General features: G+C 42.3%; 1 protein-coding gene across 6 annotated transcripts in view; it reads right to left on the minus strand.

Annotated features, from left to right (window-relative positions):
• The window catches only part of MYOF (myoferlin), a 178,137-nt gene that overhangs the window by 129,468 nt on the left and 28,320 nt on the right, over window positions 1-20,349 (minus strand). For all 6 annotated transcript variants that reach the window (XM_086378710.1, XM_086378713.1, XM_086378711.1 and 3 more), the window contains exons 2-3: window positions 19,917-19,972; window positions 17,434-17,525 (exon numbers count right to left, since the gene is read on the minus strand). In XM_086378710.1, coding sequence (XP_086234836.1) covers window positions 17,434-17,525; window positions 19,917-19,972 — 148 coding nt within the window. The remainder of the gene's footprint in view (window positions 1-17,433; window positions 17,526-19,916; window positions 19,973-20,349) is intronic.

A 20,349-nucleotide genomic window follows, 5' to 3' on the forward strand; every position in this document is an offset into this window, starting at 1 on the left:
AAAGTGAGACCACTTGAAAATCTCTTCCACGTCTCCCTCAGCTGCACAGGGTGTGAGTTTTCATGAACTTTTCCCCATATTTTAAGACAGTAGGCCAAGGGGTTGGCCAACTTGTTTTGTTTTTTAAAAACAATAAAAAATTTTGAAAACTTTCTCCAAACATACAATACATACAGATGGCCAACACATGAAAAAAATGCTCAACATTAATTGTTAGAGAAATGAAAATTAAAACTACAATGAGGTATCACCTCACAATGGTCAGAATGGCCATCATCAAAAAATCTAAAAACAATAAAAGCTGGAGAGGATGTGGAGAAAAGGGAACCCTCTTGCACTGTTGGGAATGTAAATTGATATAGCCACTATGGAAAGCAGTATAGAGATGCCTTTAAAAACTAGGAATAAAACTACCATATGACCCAGCAATCCCACTAGTAGGCATATACCTCAAGAAAGCCATAATTGAAAAAGACACATGTATCCCAATGTTCACTGTACCACTAATGGCAATAGCCAGGCCATAGAAGCAACCTAGACATCCATCAGCAGATGAATGGCTAAAGAAGTAGTGGTACATGAATACAAAGGAATATTACTCAGACATAAAAAGGAAAGAATTTGAGTCAGTTGAAATGAAGCGAATGAACTTAGGGCCTGTTGTACAGAAGGAAGCAGATCATAAAAAGAAAAACAAATATCATATATTAACACATACATATGAAATGTAGGAAAAAAAAATAGTACCGATGAACCTATTGCAGGGCAGGAATAGAGATGCAGACATAGAAGACAGATTTGTGGACACAGTGGGAGAAGGGGAGGGGAGAACAAATCGAGATAGTAGCACTGACGCATATACACCGCTGCTGCTACTGCTGCTAAGTCGCTTCAGTCGTGTCTGACTCTGTGCGACCCCATAGACGGCTGAAAAAAATGGGAAACCACTGTATAATGCAGGGAGCTCAATCAGGGGCTCTGTAATGACCTAGAGGGGTGGGATAGGGTGGGTGGCTGGGAGGGAGGCTCAAGATGGATGGAATGTATGTATACTTATGGCTGATTCACATTGTTATATGGCAGAAACCAACACAACACTGTAATTATCCTCCAATTAAAAATAAATTGAAAATAATAGAGCCCAACAATGAGGAATTTGAATAAGAAATTGAAATGTCATTTGTCAAATGTCTGATGGAAAAAATCAATCAAGTGGAATTATTTACTTTGGTAGCCAACTGTGATAGCCTGAAAAGATATGTTTTTGTTCCTTCAAAGTAAAATTAAAGTTAGAAAATGTTCAAGTCTAAAAAATGTGACAACTACAAGTTTAAAAGCTATATAACTGGTACTCACCCTGAAAGACATGGAAACAACAATAGATTTTCTTCCTCATGCTTCCATGATTCATAACCTAACTTTATGATTAAAATCATAATACTGTACATTGAACATGTACTAATCTGCTTTTGCTAAAGCTTAAATGACCTGAATCTTTACTAACAATATATAACTCCCAGAACAAAACAAAAAACACATGATGGACACTGCTGAAGTAGAAAACGGGCTGGTCTGGAGTTGGATGGAAACTTATTAACATCCACCCCAGGTCAGTAGGTGCATAATATGCTACTGGAGATCAGCGAAGAAGTAACTCCAGAAAGAATGAAGGGATGGAGCCAAAGCAAAAACAACACCCAGTTGTGGATGGGACTGGTAATAGAAGCTAGGTTCAATGCTATAAAGAGCAATATTGCATAGGAACCTGGAATGTTAGGTCTATGAATCAAGGCAAATTGGAAGTGGTCAAACAGGAGATGGCAAGAGTTAACATCGACATTCTAGGAATCAAAGAACTAAGACGGACTGGAATGGGTGAATTTAACTCAGATGACCATTATATCTACTATTGTGGGCAGGAATCTCTTAGAAGAAATGGAGTAGCTATCATAGTCAACAAAAGAGTCTGAAATGCAGTACTTGGATGCAATCTCAAAAACGACAGAATGATCTCTGTTCGTTTCCAAGGCAAACCATTTGATATCACGGTATTCCAAGTCTATGCCCCAACCAGTAACACTGAAGAAGCTGAAGTTGAACAGTTCTATGAAGACCTACAAGACCTTCTAGAACTAACAGCCAAAAAAGATGTCCTTTTAATTATAGGGGACTGGAATGCAAAAGTAGGAAGTCAAGAAACACAGGGAGTAACAGGCAAATTTGGCCATGGAATACGGAATGAAGCAGGGCAAAAGCTAATAGAGTTTTGCCAAGAGAACACACGGGTCATAGCAAACACCCTCTTTCAACAACACAAGAGAAGACACTACACATGGACATCACCAGATGGCCAACACCAAAATCAGACTGATTATATTCTTTGCAGCCAAAGATGGAGAAGTTCTATACAGTCAGCAAACACAAGACCAGGAGATGACTGTGGCTCAGATCATGAACTCCTTATTGCCAAATTTAGACTTACACTGAAGGAAGTGGAGAAAACCACTAGACCATTCAGTTCAGTTCAGTTCAGTCTCTCAGTCGTGTCCGACTCTTCGCGTCCCCATGAACTGCAACACGCCAGGCCTCCCTGACCATCACCGACTCCCGGAGTTCACTCAGACTCACATCCATCGAGTCAGTGATGCCATCCAGCCATCTCATCCTCTGTCGTCCCCTTCTCCTCCTGCCCCCAATCCCTCCCAGCATCAGTCTTTTCCAGTGAGTCAACTCTTCGCATGACATGGCCAAAGTACTGGAGTTTCAGGTATGACCTAAATCAAATCCCTTATGATTATACAGTAGAAGTGAGAAATAGATTTAAGGGACTAGATCTGATAGATAGAGTGCCTGATGAACTATGGATGGAGGTTCATGACATTGTACAGGAGACAGGAATCAAGACCATCCCCAAGAAAAAGAAATGCAAAAAAGCAAAATGGCTGTCCAAGGAGGCCTTACAAATAGCTGTGAAAAGAAGGGAAGTGAAAAGCAAAGGAGAAAAGGAAAGATATACCCATTTGAATGCAGAGTTCCAAAGAATAGCAAGGAGATATAAAAAAGTCTTCCTCAGTGATCAATGCAAAGAAATAGAGGAAAACAATAGAATGGGAAAGACTAGAGATCTCTTCAAGAAAATTAGAGATACCAAGAGAATATTTCATGCAAAGATGGGCTCAATAAAGGACAGAAATGGTAGGGACCTAACAGAAGCAGAAGATATTAAGAAGAGGTGGCAAGAATACACAGAAGAACTGTACAAAAAAGATCTTCACGACCCAGATAATCACGATGGTGTGATCATTGACCTAGAGCCAGACATCCTGGAATGTGAAGTCAAGTGGGCCTTAGAAAGCATCACTATGAACAAAGGTAGTGGAGGTGATGGAATTCCAGTTGAGCTTTCAAATCCTGAAAGATGATGCTGTGAAAGTGCTGCACTCAATATGCCAGCAAATTTGGAAAACTCAGCAGTGGCCACAGGACTGGAAAAGGTCAGTTTTCATTCCAATTCCAAAGAAAGGCAATGCCAAAGAATGCTCAAACCACCACACAATTGCACTCATCTCACATGCTAGTATGGACAAGGCAACGGCAACCCACTCCAGTACTCTTGCCTGGAAAATTCCATGGACGGAGGAGCCTGGTAGGCTGCAGTCTGTGGAGTCCCTAAGAGTCGGACACAACTGAGCGACTTCGCTTTCACTTTTCACTTTCATGCATTGGAGAAGGAAATGCAACCCACTCCAGTGTTCTTGCCTGGAGAATCCCAGGGACAGGGGAGCCTGGTGGGCTGCCGTCTCTAGGGTTGCACAGAGTCAGACACAACTGAAGCGACTTAGCAGCAGCAGCAGCAGCACATGCTAGTAAAGTGATGCTTAAAATTCTCCAAGCCAGGCTTCAGCAATACGTGAACCCTGAACTTCCAGATGTTCAAGATGGTTTTCGAAAAGGCAGGGGAACCAGAGATCAAATTGCCAACATCTGCTGGATCATCGAAAAAGCAAGAGAGTTCCAGAAAAACATCTATTTCTGCTTTATTGACTATGCCAAAGCCTTTGACTGTGTGGATCACAATAAACTGTAGAAAATTCTGAAAGAGATGGGAATACCAGACCATCTGACCTGCCTCTTGAGAAACTTGTGTGCAGGTCAGGAAGCAACAGTTAGAACTGGACATGGAACAACAGACTGGTTCCAAATAGGAAAAGGAGTATGTCAAGGCTGTATATTGTCACCCTACTTATTTAACTTATATGCAGAGTACATCATGAGAAACGCTGGACTGGAAGAGGCACAAGCTGGAGTCAAGACTGCCTGGAGAAATATCAATAACCTCAGATACGCAGATGACACCACCCTTATGGCAGAAAGTGAAGAGGAACTAAAAAGCCTCTTGATGAAAGTGAAAGTGGAGAGTGAAAAAATTTGGCTTAAAGCTCAACATTCAGAAAACTAAGATCATGGCATCTGATCCCATCACTTCATGGGAAATAGATGGGGAAACAGTGGCTAATTTTATTTTAGGGGGCTCCAAAATTACTGCAGATGGTGATTGCAGCCATGAAATTAAAAGATGCTTACTCCTTGGAAGGAAAGTTATGACCAACCTAGACAGCATATTAAAAAGCAGAGACATTACTTGGTCAACAAAGGTCCATCTAGTCAAGGCTATGGTTTTTCCAGTGGTCACTCCAGTGTTCTTGCCTGGAGAATCCCAAGGACGGGGGAGCCTGGTGGGCTGCCGTCTATGGGGTCACACAGAGTCAGACACAACTGAAGCGACTTAGCAGCAGCAGCAGCAGCATGTATGGATGTGAGAGTTGGACTATAAAGAAAGCTGAGCACCGAAGAATTGATGCTTTTGAACTGTGGCATTGGAGAAGACTCTTGAGAGTCCCTTGGACTGCAAAAAGATTAGTCCTGGGTGTTCATCGGAAGGACTGATGTTGAAGCTGAAACTCTAGTACTTTGGCCAACTGATGTGAAGAGCTGACTCATTTGAAAAGACCCTGATACTGGAAAAGATTGAGGGCAGGAGGAGAAGGGGACGGCAGAGGATGAGATGGTTGGATGGCATCACCGACTCAATGGACATGGGTTTGGGTGAACTCCAGGAGTTGGTAATAGACAGGAAGGCCTAGCGTGCTACAGTTCATGGGGTCACAAAGTCGGACATGACTGAGTGACTGAACTGAACTGAATACCACTAACAATTTGAACTAGATATTCTTTGTTTTGGGGAGCTGTCCTGAACCTTGTCAGGTGTTCAGCACCCCTGGCCTCTACCTACTAGAACATGTCTATAACATTGCCAGTTGTCCCCTGGTGAAACATCACAGGTTGAGAATCATTGGATTGGACAAATTTTGTTCTAGACCTAACTCAGTGTCCCAGCTTCCTTTGAGATCTTGGCTAAGTCACCCAAATCTGAGCCCTCTTCATTATCTGCAAATGAGTAGATTGAAATAATTCCTCACACACTTTTTAGCTCTGGAAGTCTGCTACTGGCTTACACATCAATGCTCCTAAAGTGAAAGTGAAAAGTGTTAGTTGCTCAGTCCTGTCCAACTCTCAGCAACTCCATGGACTGTAGCTACCAGGCTCCTCTGTCCATGGGATTTCCCAGGGAAGAACACTGGAGCGTGTTGCCATTGCCTCCTCCAGGGGATTTTCTCAACCCAGATCTCCCACATTGCAGGCAGATTCTTTACTGTCTGAGCCACCAGGGAAGCCCCATCAATGTTCTTGTGTATGTCTATTCAGAAGACTATCTCATGTTACATATTTCTCTTAAAGGCTTTGTTGATTTGTACGGGTTGGGGGTGGGGGTGGGGGTGGGAAATATCTAGAATATCTCCATAATGAACAATCCAGAATAGTAGGCAAGCTTTCTGCCTTCAAAGGTATTGGTCTTTAACATTAGGAGTCAAATGTAGATTCCCACAGGGTGTCAGGAGGAAAGGTGAGGCCAATAATAGAAATGTGGAATACAGTGAGTGTTAGGTAAGACAATAAGGAGTGATGGGATTGTGGTTAACTGGGGAGAGCAGGCTTGCCTAAAACACAAAGCCATCTGCTGGCCCTTTATGGCCCTGAAAGGTTTTACAGCCTCCATTCTGACTCATCCAATATCTGCTCCTTTTCCTTCCCCATGAGAGGGTGTAAAGGGTGGAACACATAACAGACCAGGAATGGAACGAAAATTTAGCAAATCACAAAGTCTGACCACAATTCCTTCCTCCAGGAACCTTTAGTCTCCTTTCTTAAGATTTGCTTTTTCATTATAAAATTCTTAGGTTTGGGGGTCTGGGGGAAGGAGATGTGAAAGAAATCTTACATTTCTTTTTATGCAGTAAAGATGGTGTATGTTTAGATGAAAGCCTAGAAAGAGTTTAATCCCCCAAATAGTTTTCACAGTACAGTGAGCCGAAGAAAAACGTAAATGTTTACAACTTCTAAGAGATTTCACTGTAAGTTGAAGAACACATCCCCTATAGTGAGTCTGAACTCTAATAGGACTCTGAAGGCAAGGCTGGCCTGGCCTGTTTTCTATGATGTTGCCTGGATACAAAATACAGTGAGAGACTGGGAAATGATGACTTGGCCTCCTACACAGGGAATAACAGTTCAGTCGGACCACAAGCCAATTTCCTTTAAAGGCGGTGACACTAAACCAAAAGCCCTTTTTCTTTCATATTAGTAATGCTATAAATAAGCTAAAATGTTATGGTGTGACAGTAATGAGGAATCTTTGCCCTGTGTTTTCATAGAACAATACGAGTCTCCCCCATTGACTCCACCCAACACTAAAACAGATGGACCACATCTCAAAAAGAAACTTTATAGTGAAAGAATCTCAAGGCTCTCCCCTTTCCCCGTGGAGTTAATAGACAGCAGATGAATTCTGAAATGAAGAACCAGTCCTGCTCCTATTCCTTCCAGCCCATGATCACTCATATAGTTTGTTGTTGGTTCTCTATGTGACATCAAACTCATTCTAAGCCATAGAAGCGACTACTTCAAAGTTAGATGTTAGGTTTGGGGGAAATGAAGAGTTTAAACCAGTCAACTCAATCATGCAAGTGTTGGTCAAGAACTTTGTTTTCTTTCTTGTTGAAACTGAGTCTAGTGTGTTTAAAAGAGAAATGGAAAACATTCTCCCCACTGGCCTGAACGCAAATGTTAACAGCCGCATGCCACTGCCGTGAGTAACGGCTTTGCTGGCCGAGTTCTTAATCAGGGGAGCTCACATCTAGCAAGCTGTTCTGTGCACCAGGCCACAGCATAGGAAGGTTTACTGGAAATTCCCTCATGAAGGAACGGAAAAATAAGTTGGAGGCTGGAAAGTAAATCACACACTGTTTCTGCTCCCTGGGGCTGCAGTACTCCAACTTTCCATCCTCCTAGGGGGAATGACAAGCCCCGACTCGGCCAGGGACAAACACTTTTCTGAACAGCCCTCTGGTCTCCTGCAGGACCGTGACCTGCCCACCCTCTGAGGCACTGGGCTCTCTGCCAGCTGGCCTTTGTCATGTGAGCCAGGGTGGGAAGGCCAGTGGGGATGCTCAGCTGGGTCTGCTTCCTTCTACACACTTCTCCCCGCCCTGGCCGGTATCAGTCAAGCTCTTTCCTTGGTCCCTGAGCCAAAAGGTGGGACAGCCAAGTCCCACACCTTGCTTTCTACCAGATGGGCAGCCATGGCAGCCAATCCCATCACAGGGAACCCTGGCAAGCTCCTTTACTTGTGGGGAGCCCTCTGAATTCCCCAGCCAGCCTACCCTTTCCCTCTGGATTAGCCCATAAAACTGTTCCTCAGCGTGTGGCTGCCCTGCAGTAGAGTCAGCAGGGCGGTTACAGATTCCCAGGACCCTGAGTCACACTTTTCCTTTAGTTAATTCTTATACCCAGGAAGTTTGAGGAACAATTGTCTAGAATAGGTGGAGGGGTGGGTGGAGGGCTGGGGGGCAGGGAAGGCAGTGGGCAAAGCCAGATCTGGGGAAAGGGGAACGTGTGCAGTTTTTGTTAAAGTACATCCAGTGTGACCATACAGGTTCACATTTGAGAAATGGACATAGAAATCAATAATTTAACAGAATAAAGTAGGAAGCAGAACTCCATCAAAACCTACTCAGCAGGCCTAGTTACCTGCACCCTCCCATGGCTTCCCCTCCTTACTCCACACTGAGACTAAGGGCCTTGAGGCCTTTGTCCTGCTCATCACGAGGAGGCAGGGGTTTCAGAAAACCTAGAACCTCCTAGTCCATGCAGTGGTTCCCAAACCTAGCCATGCACAAGCCCTCTGAGTTGGGGTGTAACAAACTCCATGTCCAGATTCTGGAATCACTGACCTAGCCTGGAGGCTGCAGTAAGATTTGCAGGATTCAGGGACAGCCCCTCTGCATCATAGCCCTTGCTACAGACAGTGCCACTTTAACAGGGGAAGGAGCTGAGTAGAAGCCCAACTCTCCTCACCAAAGCCCTCCAGGGCAGAGAGGCTATGAGGCCAGGGGAGGGTTAACTAGCCTAATTCCTGGTGTGTAGAAGATGTCCAAGAGTTACTTCTTGAATAAATGATGTAACTGGCTATTTTGCTATTTGCTTCTGACCAATTCTGCTATTCATTCAGTCCTCAAAGTTCTGACTCTATGCGTGCCTGTTCTGGAGTTCAGCAGAACTCCCAGGCTCTGTCTCTAATGCCCTCATCCATTAGAATCAAGGTTGAGTTTTCATTCATTCATCTATCCATCCATTCATTCATTCATCAATCAAGCACTTGGACCTTATAAAGGGGGGCAACATAACATAGTTATTAAGACTGATTCAGACTCATCCTTGTACTACAGATTGTGTAACTTTTCTGAGCCTCAGTTCTTTCATCTGCAAAGTGGGGGTGATGGCAGCTCCTACCTAACAGTGCTGTTATTAGTGATTAAAGGGATGATCTAATAAGTGGTTAACATTGCTATTCATTATTATTTCAGACACTATTCTAGAAAAAGGGATCTTAAAAATCACACGACTCCAAGTCAGTGCTTATAGGGAACGCTTGTCTGAACTCATGCACAGCATAAAGCACAGGGAGGTGGGTTTATCTATGTGGAGTGTGGACAGGCGGGCATGAAGACATGAATGAACAGATAAAAATCATTTGTAACTGCCCATAGTCATTTCTATACAATCACTGTGCAGAGCTCTTAAAACTAACCCTTTCTCTTATATACATCAAATAGCTCCCTCCCCACGCTCAATGCTATATATACTGTGAATCTGCATGGAAAACAATTTTTATTTTCAGGGTTAGACAGGAAGTAAATTTCAACTGTAGCTGAATTCTCATTAAATCCAAATAGTGGAATCAGAATGAATTTTTAAAGCCATAGGTCTCATAAGACGTTTCATTATAAAAAAGACCCCAGAACAATCCTTATATAAAAAGCCTTTCTAAACCAGCACATACACACACACACAAACACACTTTACCCTATCTTTTCTCCCTGTTTCCCCTCCTTCATTCTTCTTCATCATACTTACAACCATCTGATAAACTATATGTGAATTTATTTTTTATTGTCTGTTCCTTCCACTCAGATGTGAGCCCCATGAAAGGCATGTAGAACCCCAGTACCTAGAGCAGTATCTGACACAGCAGGTATTACCAAACATTTGTTGAATGAATAAACTGATACATCACTGAAGACAGTCCAATGATCTTGCAAATGATTTATAGGTTATAAAGCTTCCTCTCCTAAAAGATAGTCCTCCAAGTGCAATTAGGAGATAATTACAGCTCTTGGCATTATGAAATGCCTTTCTCTTTCAGTCTCTCTGGGTGTTTTTCTCCAGGGCTGTGATCCACCTTTATTTACTTGCAAGATGGTAACGGATGCCAGTAGGGCTGTGGCAGCTACTCAGTTGGTCTCCCCAAACAGCGGGTTCAGCCTTTCCGGTACCCAGAGCCGGCCAGCCCAAACCAGCTTTGATCTTTGCATAGCTCTGCCGCTTCATTGAAAACACAGTTTAAAATCAGAATTGGGAATTCTGTTTCAAGTAACATCTGCCTCCAGTTTAGATTTTTACAGAGCCTCAGAAGCTACTCTAGAAGCTACCCGAACCCTTCTCAACAACCACAGTGGGGAAACGGAAAGGTCACGGGGACAGCCTCAATAAATCCCCCTGCCAGGTTTATATGCGGCAACAGCAGAAACTAGGCTCACTATTAAGGGAAATAAAAGTACTGAAAGCTTGAACACAAGGTGTTTTGTACATCAGAAAATAAGAATTTCTCATAAGCAATACCACACTGTCCCATTAAATTAATTTCATTCCAAACTGCAATTCTTCTGTTTTCTCTAAGAAAAAACAACAGAAAACACACACAAAAATACCCTTGCCTAGGGAGTCAGTACATTTCATAGCCCAGGCTTGGCCTTTTTCTAATGCTATAGCCCTAAGTACCACTCTGTGAGTCTGTGTTATTTATGATAGTCACTCACTTTCACACCCTGGCACCCTGGCCCTCACCCAAACACACATACACAGGAAATAAATAAACCTTGGAAAGTCTGAGGTTAAATTCTGGATTTATCAGGTTAAATCCACGTGGTTCCAATTAAAGAGCTGGGTGACTTCAAGAAACTTGGTGAACCTCTCTGAGCCATATTTTCCTCAACTTCAAGATGTCAGTAAGCCTGTCTGACTGAAAGTCATTATAAAGATTTAAACCAAATATGTGTGGAGCAGTTTTAACACAATTCCTGGTCCATGGTAAGCCCACAATAGATATTAGACATTATATTGTTCATCATGAAATTTATGTTTTTCTTAGTTATATTAAAATTTGCCCTTTATTGAGGAAGTAATCCAGTGACCATTATAAAGACTCTTGCCAAAGGCCACCCAACCAGTAGGTAGCAGAGCCAACACCAAACTAATCTCATGATCACACAGCTGACCACTTGTCTCCATCACTTCTTATGCAAGAACTTGGGTAAATTTCCTCTTAGATATATTGTGAAGTTGTTATCTCCTTCTTACACATAAGTAAAACAGATGATTTACTCTCAGATGATGTCTCCAACTTCACTCTGCATTTGTGTGGGGATATATGTGACGGTTTCAAATATACAAGTACACACATATGGAGGGGGAAGAAAAAGAGTACTAAAAATGCAAACTCTTAATTATGGTCATTTTATCTCAGACATTGTAATTTGCATCTCTACCCATTCAATTTGGATTTTTTTTTTTAATATATCTTCTACTTCTCTACTTTACATGCTCAAGCTACCTTCCCAAACCTGTAGAATATGATAATACCTGTTTCACTGTCTATGCCTACTCATAATACCCTAATAATGTGTGTGTTTAATAATGATTTTTCTGTTTTTTTTTCTTCACATTACTGAGGTAAAATCCTTCTGAGTACCTTGTTGTGGTTTAGTTGCTAAGTCATGTCTGACTCTTTGAGACCCTAAGGACTGTAGCCCGCCAGGCTCCTCTGTCCATGGGATTTCCCAGGCAAAAACACTGGAGTGGGCTGCCATTTCCTCCCAGACTACTACCTACTGCTCATGAATTAGGAGGTTTTCCCACTCCGGATGGTGGGAATATTAACTGTTCTCAGCCCTCGGGTAGTTGCCTCATTGACTAGTACTCACCTGAAGAGTCAAGAGGAACCCTTTGCAAACCTTAAGAATGGTGTGGGGGGTGTGTGAGTGTTACATGGCTGTGTGTATGACTCTAGACTCCCACCTGTACCTCCTCAATTTGGAAGACAACTAGGATCTGCCCATTTAGCACTGCAGCCTGGAAATACTCTCCAGGCCAGAAGCCAGGTTGCTCGGGGAACTCAGCTCATTCACTCCCCTCCTGGGGATCACTGTCCTGTGCTGCCAGTGCCCAATACCTGAAGCCACTGTGGCATGTATTTCACCTACTTTTTTGATTGTGTCAGCAGAGAGGGCAAACCTGGTCCCTGCTACATCATCTTGCCATGAGCAGCACACATTTGAAAACTTGTAAAAATCTTTCATTCCTACATTTCCAGGCTCCCAAAGACGATTTTTCTTTAGAAACTCAAGTGGAGTGCCAGCAGGGTCCGGATGTCAAGGGATCAGGGTCTCAGCCTCAACCCTTCTGAGCCTCAGGTCTCATCTCCACTTCTCAAGGTCATTGTGAAGATCACATGAGATGAGATACCTTCTCTGAACTCATCTCGTAGGGAATGAGCTTAAGTGATTATTCAGTAGCATGAAATGACTGCTTAAACTCTTACCTAGGAAGGAGGTACCAATATTCTGATAATGAGTGGGGGTTTCTTTTTTTGGGCAAGATTAGAAAAATTTAAGCTAGGGAGTTCCCTAGTGGTCAGGATTCAGTGCATTCACTCCAGTGGCTCAGATTCAATCCCTGGTCAAGGAACTGAGATTTTGCAAGCCTCACAGTACAGCCATGAAAAGGTAAAAGATAATCATTCCACCTACATTTTGGTTCCTCTAGGTGGTCAGAGGTTCTCAGTATAATGGAAAAATCAAGAGTACAGGTCTGACTATAAAAGTTAAGAATACACCTGACATATACCTGCTGTGTGACCCTGAGCAGATGACTAAACCTCTCTGAGAAAAAATCTGCGTGTGTGTGTGTGTGGAACTGGTGGGATAAAGTGTTTGAAGGGTTCATTAAGGGACAGCCACATTGCCTGTCTGCAAAGGGAACTCTCATTCTTCAGCTGCTGGGAAAAGCCTTCCACTCTGACATTTCAGCTAAATATACCAGTTCATGTTCATCATGTGACCAAGGGTTCCTCTGGCTCTTCCCTCACTTTCTTTCAGTTCACAAGGCTGGTTGGATGACTGTAAAATGAGGAAAAACAGAGTCTGCACAGAACAGCCCCACCAGCTCCCTACACCTGGGGAGGAACACTGCTGATGCGCCAGCGCTGTGAGTGCTCAGACTGCCCAGTCCAGTTCCTGTGGGTGTGGGCTCCGAGCTCAGGCAAACCCAGGCAGCCCAGTGCAGTTTGCTTACATGCCTGGGGGCTGCAGACTCTGCGAGAGAGCTCTGTTTACATAGTTGGTCTCCAAGGCAACAGGAAAGTCCACAGGCAGGACATGCCTTACACCTGTAGAAAATTCCTTTGCCCCCACCCAGTGCTTCCAGGTGAAGAAGACGTTCCCATAAGAGCAGTGAACACAGTCCCAAAGCCAGATCTTTAGTAGAAAAGCCTAGCTGAAAACACAAGGCCAAAATACACAAATATTTTGGATAAACAAACCTAAAACATTGCCCTGCTGTCATCCAAGAGGCCCCTGTGTCTTCATCAGGTATAAAATAAATATATAGTGTTCTCCCAGTATTGTTTTCCCTGCTTCCTAACTGATTGCTACATCCAACCTCCCCACAGAAAGCTTAAGCAATATTTTAAAAACGAAAGGTAGATCATACTCAGTACTCTTTAGTGGATTTCCATCCTGCTAGCAATGAAATCCAAAGCTTGCACCATGGCTCAACAAAGCCAGGTATGTTGTGGCTTTGCCGGTCTCATCTCCTTCCCCGTCCCAGCCCTCTGACCTCCTGATCTTGCTCCAGTACCCCCAAGGACACTTCTGCCTCAGGGCCTTTGCACGTGTTCTTCTCTCTGCCAAGAATATTCTTTCCCCCAGAAAGCTGCACGGCTCATTCTTTCACTTTATTTAGGTGTCTGCTCAAGTGTCACCTTATTACCACCTCATATAAAACTTTCCCCCACTCTCAATAAACTATCCTTTCACTCTAGTTTTATTCTTGGGCTACGACAGTTTTCTCCATAGATTACAGCACTTCAGAGGACCTGATCTATTATATATTTCTTCATATATTTGTCCGGAGAAGGCAATGGCACCCCACTCCAGTACTCATGCCTGGAAAATCCCATGGATGGAGGAGCCTGGTAGGCTGCAGTCCGTGGGGTCGCTAAGAGTCAGACATGACTGAGCGACTTCACTTTCACTTTTCACTTTCATGCATTGGAGAAGGGAATGGCAACCCCCTCCAGTGTTCTTGCCTGGAGAATCCCAGGGACGGGGGAGCTTGGTGGGCTGCCGTCTATGGGGTTGCACAGAGTTGGACAGGACTGAAGCGACTTTGCAGCAGCAGCAGCAGATATTTGTCTTTTTTTTTGTTTGTTTCCTGTTTCTCTCTCTCCCCCAAGTATGTAACATTCAGGAAAGCAACAACTTTGTTTGAAACAAATGAGAGCTCTCAGGCCAGCCTGCCAGGCTTTACTGCCATGTTAAAATAGAGGAGGCATCAAGTAACAAGGCCTGAACCAGGCTGGTAGGTGTGACCAGAATTAAGAAGCACAAGGCACAGCAGAAAGAAAGGAAAGGAAGATCTGGCAAAACAGATTGGATGGGAGGTAAAAGGTAGAAGATCCAGAGAGACCCGACTGAGGTTTTGAGACCAGTGGTCACTCTCCACCACTCTGGTGGCCACCAGCCACAAGTGGTGAGGAAACACTTAAAATGTGGCTAGTCTGGACAGAGATGTGCTGTTGGTGTGAAATACACACTGGATTTCAAAGACTTAATGAGGAAATATGTATGTGAAATGTCTCAATGATTTTTAAAATATAGATTACATATAGAAATGATAATATTGGATATATTCAGTTAAATAAAATATAGCATTAAAATTCTCATCTGTTTCTTTTTGTTTTATAACATGATTGTTAGAAAAAAAATTTTTTAACGTTTATTTCTTTAGCTGTGCAGGGTCTCGGCTGCAGCACACAGGTTTAGTTGCCCTGCAGCACGTGGGATCTTAGTTCCCCGACCAGGGAACAATCCCAGGTTCCCAGCAGTGGAAGGTGGATTCTTAACCACTGAAACACCAGGGAAATCCAGAAAAATTTTAATTACACATGCAGCCTGCGCATATTTCTATTGGAGAGGGCTGGTCTAGAATACAAACAGTGGTACCACTTGCAGAAAGAGGAGAAGAAAGAAGAGAAAGGACTGTTCGTAGTGATAGATGGAAGGTTATAGTGAGGCTCAACTACTTGCTTTCCTAGAACTTTGAAATCAGTGAAATAAAACTGTCCTCTGGGAGTTGGAGTGAAGCTAGAAAATCACATACTTGCTTCAAAGCTGAGATGTACAGCATAACCTTCAAAAGCTAGAATGTTTTTTTGATCTAAGAGAGTAGGGCCAAAACCTGCCAAAATGTATTTATGTAGCTTAAGGGGGGAAAAAAATGCATCGGTCACAAGAGGCATTGGTTAGCAATGCTACACGGGAGAAAGGATCTTGTGAAAAGTGACATAGGTACTATCTATCAAAGCACTGTCCGGGCTATCAGTCTGACGCCAGGAAGCAGAAGACCCCAATGACTAGGATGACCATGTATCTCACTGTCCAACCCACGTCACTGTTGACAGCAAAAGGGACATCATAAATCATTGTGCTGGGATAATAAACCAGGACGATCCAAAGTAAGTCAGAGTATATAGTCACCCTATCTCAACTAATTTATTCTAATTTATTGCTCTCATTGCAGCCTTCTGATCCTACCAAATGTACATGAGGCTAAGACATACATCTGAAAAGAAATTCACATTACTAAACACCGGGATGCTTCTTCAACTGATGTGGGCATTTAGTATCAGGCGTCTTACCCTCTCCCCCAATCCCGTTATTAACAGTACATCTTACAGTCAATGATGTCTTATAACCAAAAATACAGAGTAACTTGGTTTCCTATGTGGTACGACATGAAGGAAAATAGACATTTCTCCAAAGAAGACAAACAGAGGGCCAGAAGGCATGTGAAAAGATGCTCAGTGTCACTAGTTATTAGACAAATGCAAATCAAAACTACAATGAGATATCGCTTCACACCAGTCAGAATGGCCATCACCAGAAAGTTTACAAATAACAAACGCTGGAGGGAGTGTGGAGAAAAAGGAAGCCTCCTCCATTGTTGGTGGGAATGTAAACTGGTATAGCCTCTGCAGAGAACAGTTTGGAGGTTCTTTAAAAAAACCAAAAATAGAGCTATCGTATGATCCAGCAGTCCTACTCCAGGGCATACATCTGGAGAAAAGCACACTTTGAAAAGATACATGCACCAGTGTTCATTGTACAATAGCTAAGACATGGACTCAACCCAGACGTCTACTGACAGGGACAAATGAACACAGCAGATGTGGTACATATATACAGTGGAATATTAGCCATTAAAAAGAAGGAAATAATGCTATTTGCAGCAAGATGGATGGACCTACAGATTATCATACCAAGTTAAGTAAATCAGAGAGATTATTGTATGGTATCACTTAGATGTGGAATCTTAAAAATGATACAAATGAACTTCTTCACAAAACAGAAATAGACTCACAGACTTAGAAAACTTACGGCTACCAAAGAGTAAAGGTGGGAGAAGGGGAGGGATAAATTAGGAGTTTGGGATTAACATATATACACTGCTATATTTAAAATAGATGATCAGCAAAGACCTACTGTATAGCACAGGGAACTCTAGTCAATACTCTGTAATAACCTATATGGGAAAAGTCTGAAAAATAGATATATGTATATGTATAACTTAATTATTTTGTTGTGCACTTGAAACTAACATCGTAAATTAACTATAATACCTTAACACTGTAAATCAACTATACCCTAATATAAAAAAATTTTTTTAATTTAAATTTATTAATCAGAGAGCAGGAATGCCCTCCTCAACCAGGCAATTAATTTCCACTGGAAAATAACAAGTATTATGATTTTAGAGTTGAACAATTCTTACTGAGCTTAGTTAATTTGAACTGATAACCTAAGATTGCATTCTGAGTCTAAGGCCAAAGTCTAGATCAAGGACTGGGGTGAATTTACTGGGGTCATTCAGTCCCATGGGAACCTCACCTTTACCCAGGAGACAACCTTCTGTACCACTCCTGGGGACTACCACGACTCTTCCCCGTCTGAAACTGGTAGAGGCAGTAAGGCAAGGAATCTGGTTTCAATTTGTGAGACATTAAAATGGAAGCAGTGCTGGAAAGAGAACCTGAATGAGATGCACGTGGGGCACACGTAATCAGAAGAAGAAATGATTTTGTGTCCAATAAAGCTACAGTTTGGATAAACATCAGTGCCTACATGTAATTAACAAAGAAATTGCAGGAGTGTGAACAGGTTTCTCTGTAAGTACCTGTTGGATACAAATTGGATAGACTAGTGGTGGCTTCATGTTTCCAACCTCTTAGGAACACAGCAATCACAGTGATTGATTAGCTACGTCTGATGTTGGCTCATAAGTGGGAAGGGGGTCAGCGGACAGAATTAAAGCACAATGATACTGAAAACATTATGTTATTAAAGATGTTTTCCTTCAACAAAACAAACAATAGTACAACAATATGTAAAATGACAAAAACAATCAAAATCAACTTACTTATTTTGTCCAATTGTCTCAAAATCTTTCACAACAATCTCAAGGGATGATGAAAAATCCAGCGGTATACCCCGCAAGTCAAACTCCAAAATCTGTCCACAGAAAGGTTATAGAGACAAAAAGTCTGTTAAAAGGATCTGGGAATATAATAAGATGCACCAATACTACTAATAAACACTGGTTCATCTTCACCAATGACAGTCTTTTCAAGTCCTCAATTCTACAGTGAGACAGAAGTGATCAAATTCTGAACCTGGAAGCTGCTGAGACTTGTGGGAAAGCACACCAGACTTAGCCTCAGAGGGCCTGGTAGCTACTCCTAGCTCCCTGTTTTCTAGGCTCCTTAGCTTTGAACAAGACCAAATCCATCTCATGGGCGGAGATCTAGACTTAACGCCTACCACAACTGTCGCATGAATAGAATGAAATCTGTATATGAAAAATGCTTTAAGGGTTAATTTTAAATCAATCATATTACTAGTGAACAAAGAGATGAATAAATCTAAGAAAACATTTTCTGAATTGCATCAGCCCCTTATTTTTAAGCCCCACCACAGTCAGTGCGGTAGTCAGGCAAGTCTCTCATCTTAAAGCAGTAAATTGCTTTCTAAGGGTAAATATTAAAACAAACAAACAAACAAAAAAAGAAATCCGCTTAGCACCACTGATGCCTTTAATTATGTAACAAATGAATTCAATAAAGCAGTTCCTGATTATGTTTGATATGGATGGAGGAGGCATCTCACAGGTCATATTAGAAGATGCCCACCAACCCCAATGGGTTTGGGATTGGCATTTCATTTAGGTTTGGTTTCAGTTATAAAATTTCAATTGGGAAATTTCCTTGATAAACATATATGCATTATAAGGAAAAATGTGTCAGAAACAAAATAGTGTGAGATGGATGATGCCCTGTGGAAAACAACCCCACTCATGTGACCACACTCCTCTCTGCCATTGGCCACATGGATTGAGCACAAACTTAAGTGGTATGCTACCACTAAAAAAAAAATTAAATTATTGGACTTCCCTGGTGGCTCAGATGGTAAAGAACCTGCCTGCAATGCAGGAGACCCAACTTTGATCCCTGGATCAGGAAGATTCCCTGGAGAAGGGAATGGCAACCCAATCCAGTATTCTTGCCTGGAGAATTCCAAGGATAGAGGACCTGGTGGGCTATAGTCCATGGGATTGCAAAGAGTCGGACACAACTAAATGCATACATGTATGTACTTTTTGTTTTAGTCTTGGAGCTGTGTGTGAGGTGCTAGGATCCCATAGTGCCCACAGGGATCAACCCGACAGGCCTCTGCTCTCAGGGAGCTGGTAGTCCAGCTGGCTGTATTCTGGGTTCCAGTGAAACTGCAGCAGTGGAATTTCCTCTCAACCTATATGAGACCAGCAGGGCTTTTCAGGAAGGCACCAGGAAACTTGCAGTCTTGGCCTCATCCAATGAGAATGAGTAATCTTTATCTTATAGGGATACTGAAACTAGTTAGGAGGGGAACAGGGGAAGAGGTTTGCAGTTGGTGAAGGGGAAGTCTTCATAGCCTGGTAACTTAGCAAAATAACAAAGATATTTATCACTGTACTTTTCCAGAAAGGTTTGAAACTAGCTTTTGGAAAAACAATGGGGTGGATGATAGACTTTTCAAAAATTAGTCAGCATAGGAAAATCCTACTCAATAGAAAGAATTTAAAACTTCACATATCTGTAAATATATTAAACACTGAACCATTTATAAAATAAAGTCAACAGGCAGAGGAGCTATATAAATTACATTACTTCAATACAATATTACACAAGTAATTAAAAGGTTTTCAAATGGAATGAGAAAGGTATATGCTCAGGATATAATAGTAAGAAAAAGATAGGAAACTGTACTCACTATATACTTATTTGCTGATTTTAAAACATAATAAATATATTCACTCAATAAACATTTATTGATACCTCTGAGATGTTATCAACAGTCACTTCTGGATAGTAGGGTCAAAAGTAATTTTTTAAAGCTGAAGTTTTCAAAATTTCTACATTAAGTATGTATTACTTTTATCAACATAAAAAAAATGACTTCCAGACACTCCAAGTATCATGGATTACACTCAATTAATCACATGCAGATATGGTTTTAATTACTGAGCTTCCCTTCTGGGGCTCTGGAGAGGATCTAATCCCACCCCCTGCTCTAATTTGCAGCATAACTGGAAAAGGTCACACAGCAAGTTCATGGCTGCACCGAGCTAGAACCCCAGCCTCCTCACCCTATCCAGGCTCCACTCGCCACACCACCACTGTGCAGACGTCACTGTTATGTCTCCTTGAACTGCTCTGCTGTCTTTGGGCCACAAAGGGAGATGGAGGGGGTGAGGGCCAAAGGGCAGAGATTCTCCTTCCAAATGGAAGGGTTAACCTCTGACCAAAGATGAGCAATCAGAGGTAGCTTATCCAGTGAAACAAAATTGTAAAATAACGAAGATACCTCATTCCAGACAGGGTTGAGTTCATTATCGACTTTCTTTGTTTTCTTTTTCTCATCTGCAAATAAAAAATAAGAGATAGCAATCAATTAGAAGTATCTGAAGATCCAACACTTTGGCCACCTGATGCAAAGAGCCAACTAATTGGAAAAGACCCTGATGCTGGGAAAGACTGAGGGCTGGAGAAGGGGGGCGACAGAGGATGAGATGGTTGGATGGCATCATCACCTCTAAGGACATGAGTTTGAAACAACAACAGAACCAGTGTCATTCACTCATTCATTCAAAGAACCTTCCCTGAGGGAAGGTACAATGCCTACATTTTACCTTCATCTGACTAGGGTGGGGACTACCTGAATCAGTTTGCCAAAGTGAACAGCATTTTTGGCCTAAAAAAATGTTTTCCCATCCCTAAAGAGCCAAGAGTTGGGAGAC

Source organism: Bos grunniens, chromosome 26 (genome assembly GCF_055505025.1).
Source record: "Bos grunniens cultivar Pamir isolate PY7600 chromosome 26, Bosgru_T2T1.0, whole genome shotgun sequence".
Taxonomy (NCBI): Eukaryota; Metazoa; Chordata; class Mammalia; order Artiodactyla; family Bovidae; genus Bos; species Bos grunniens.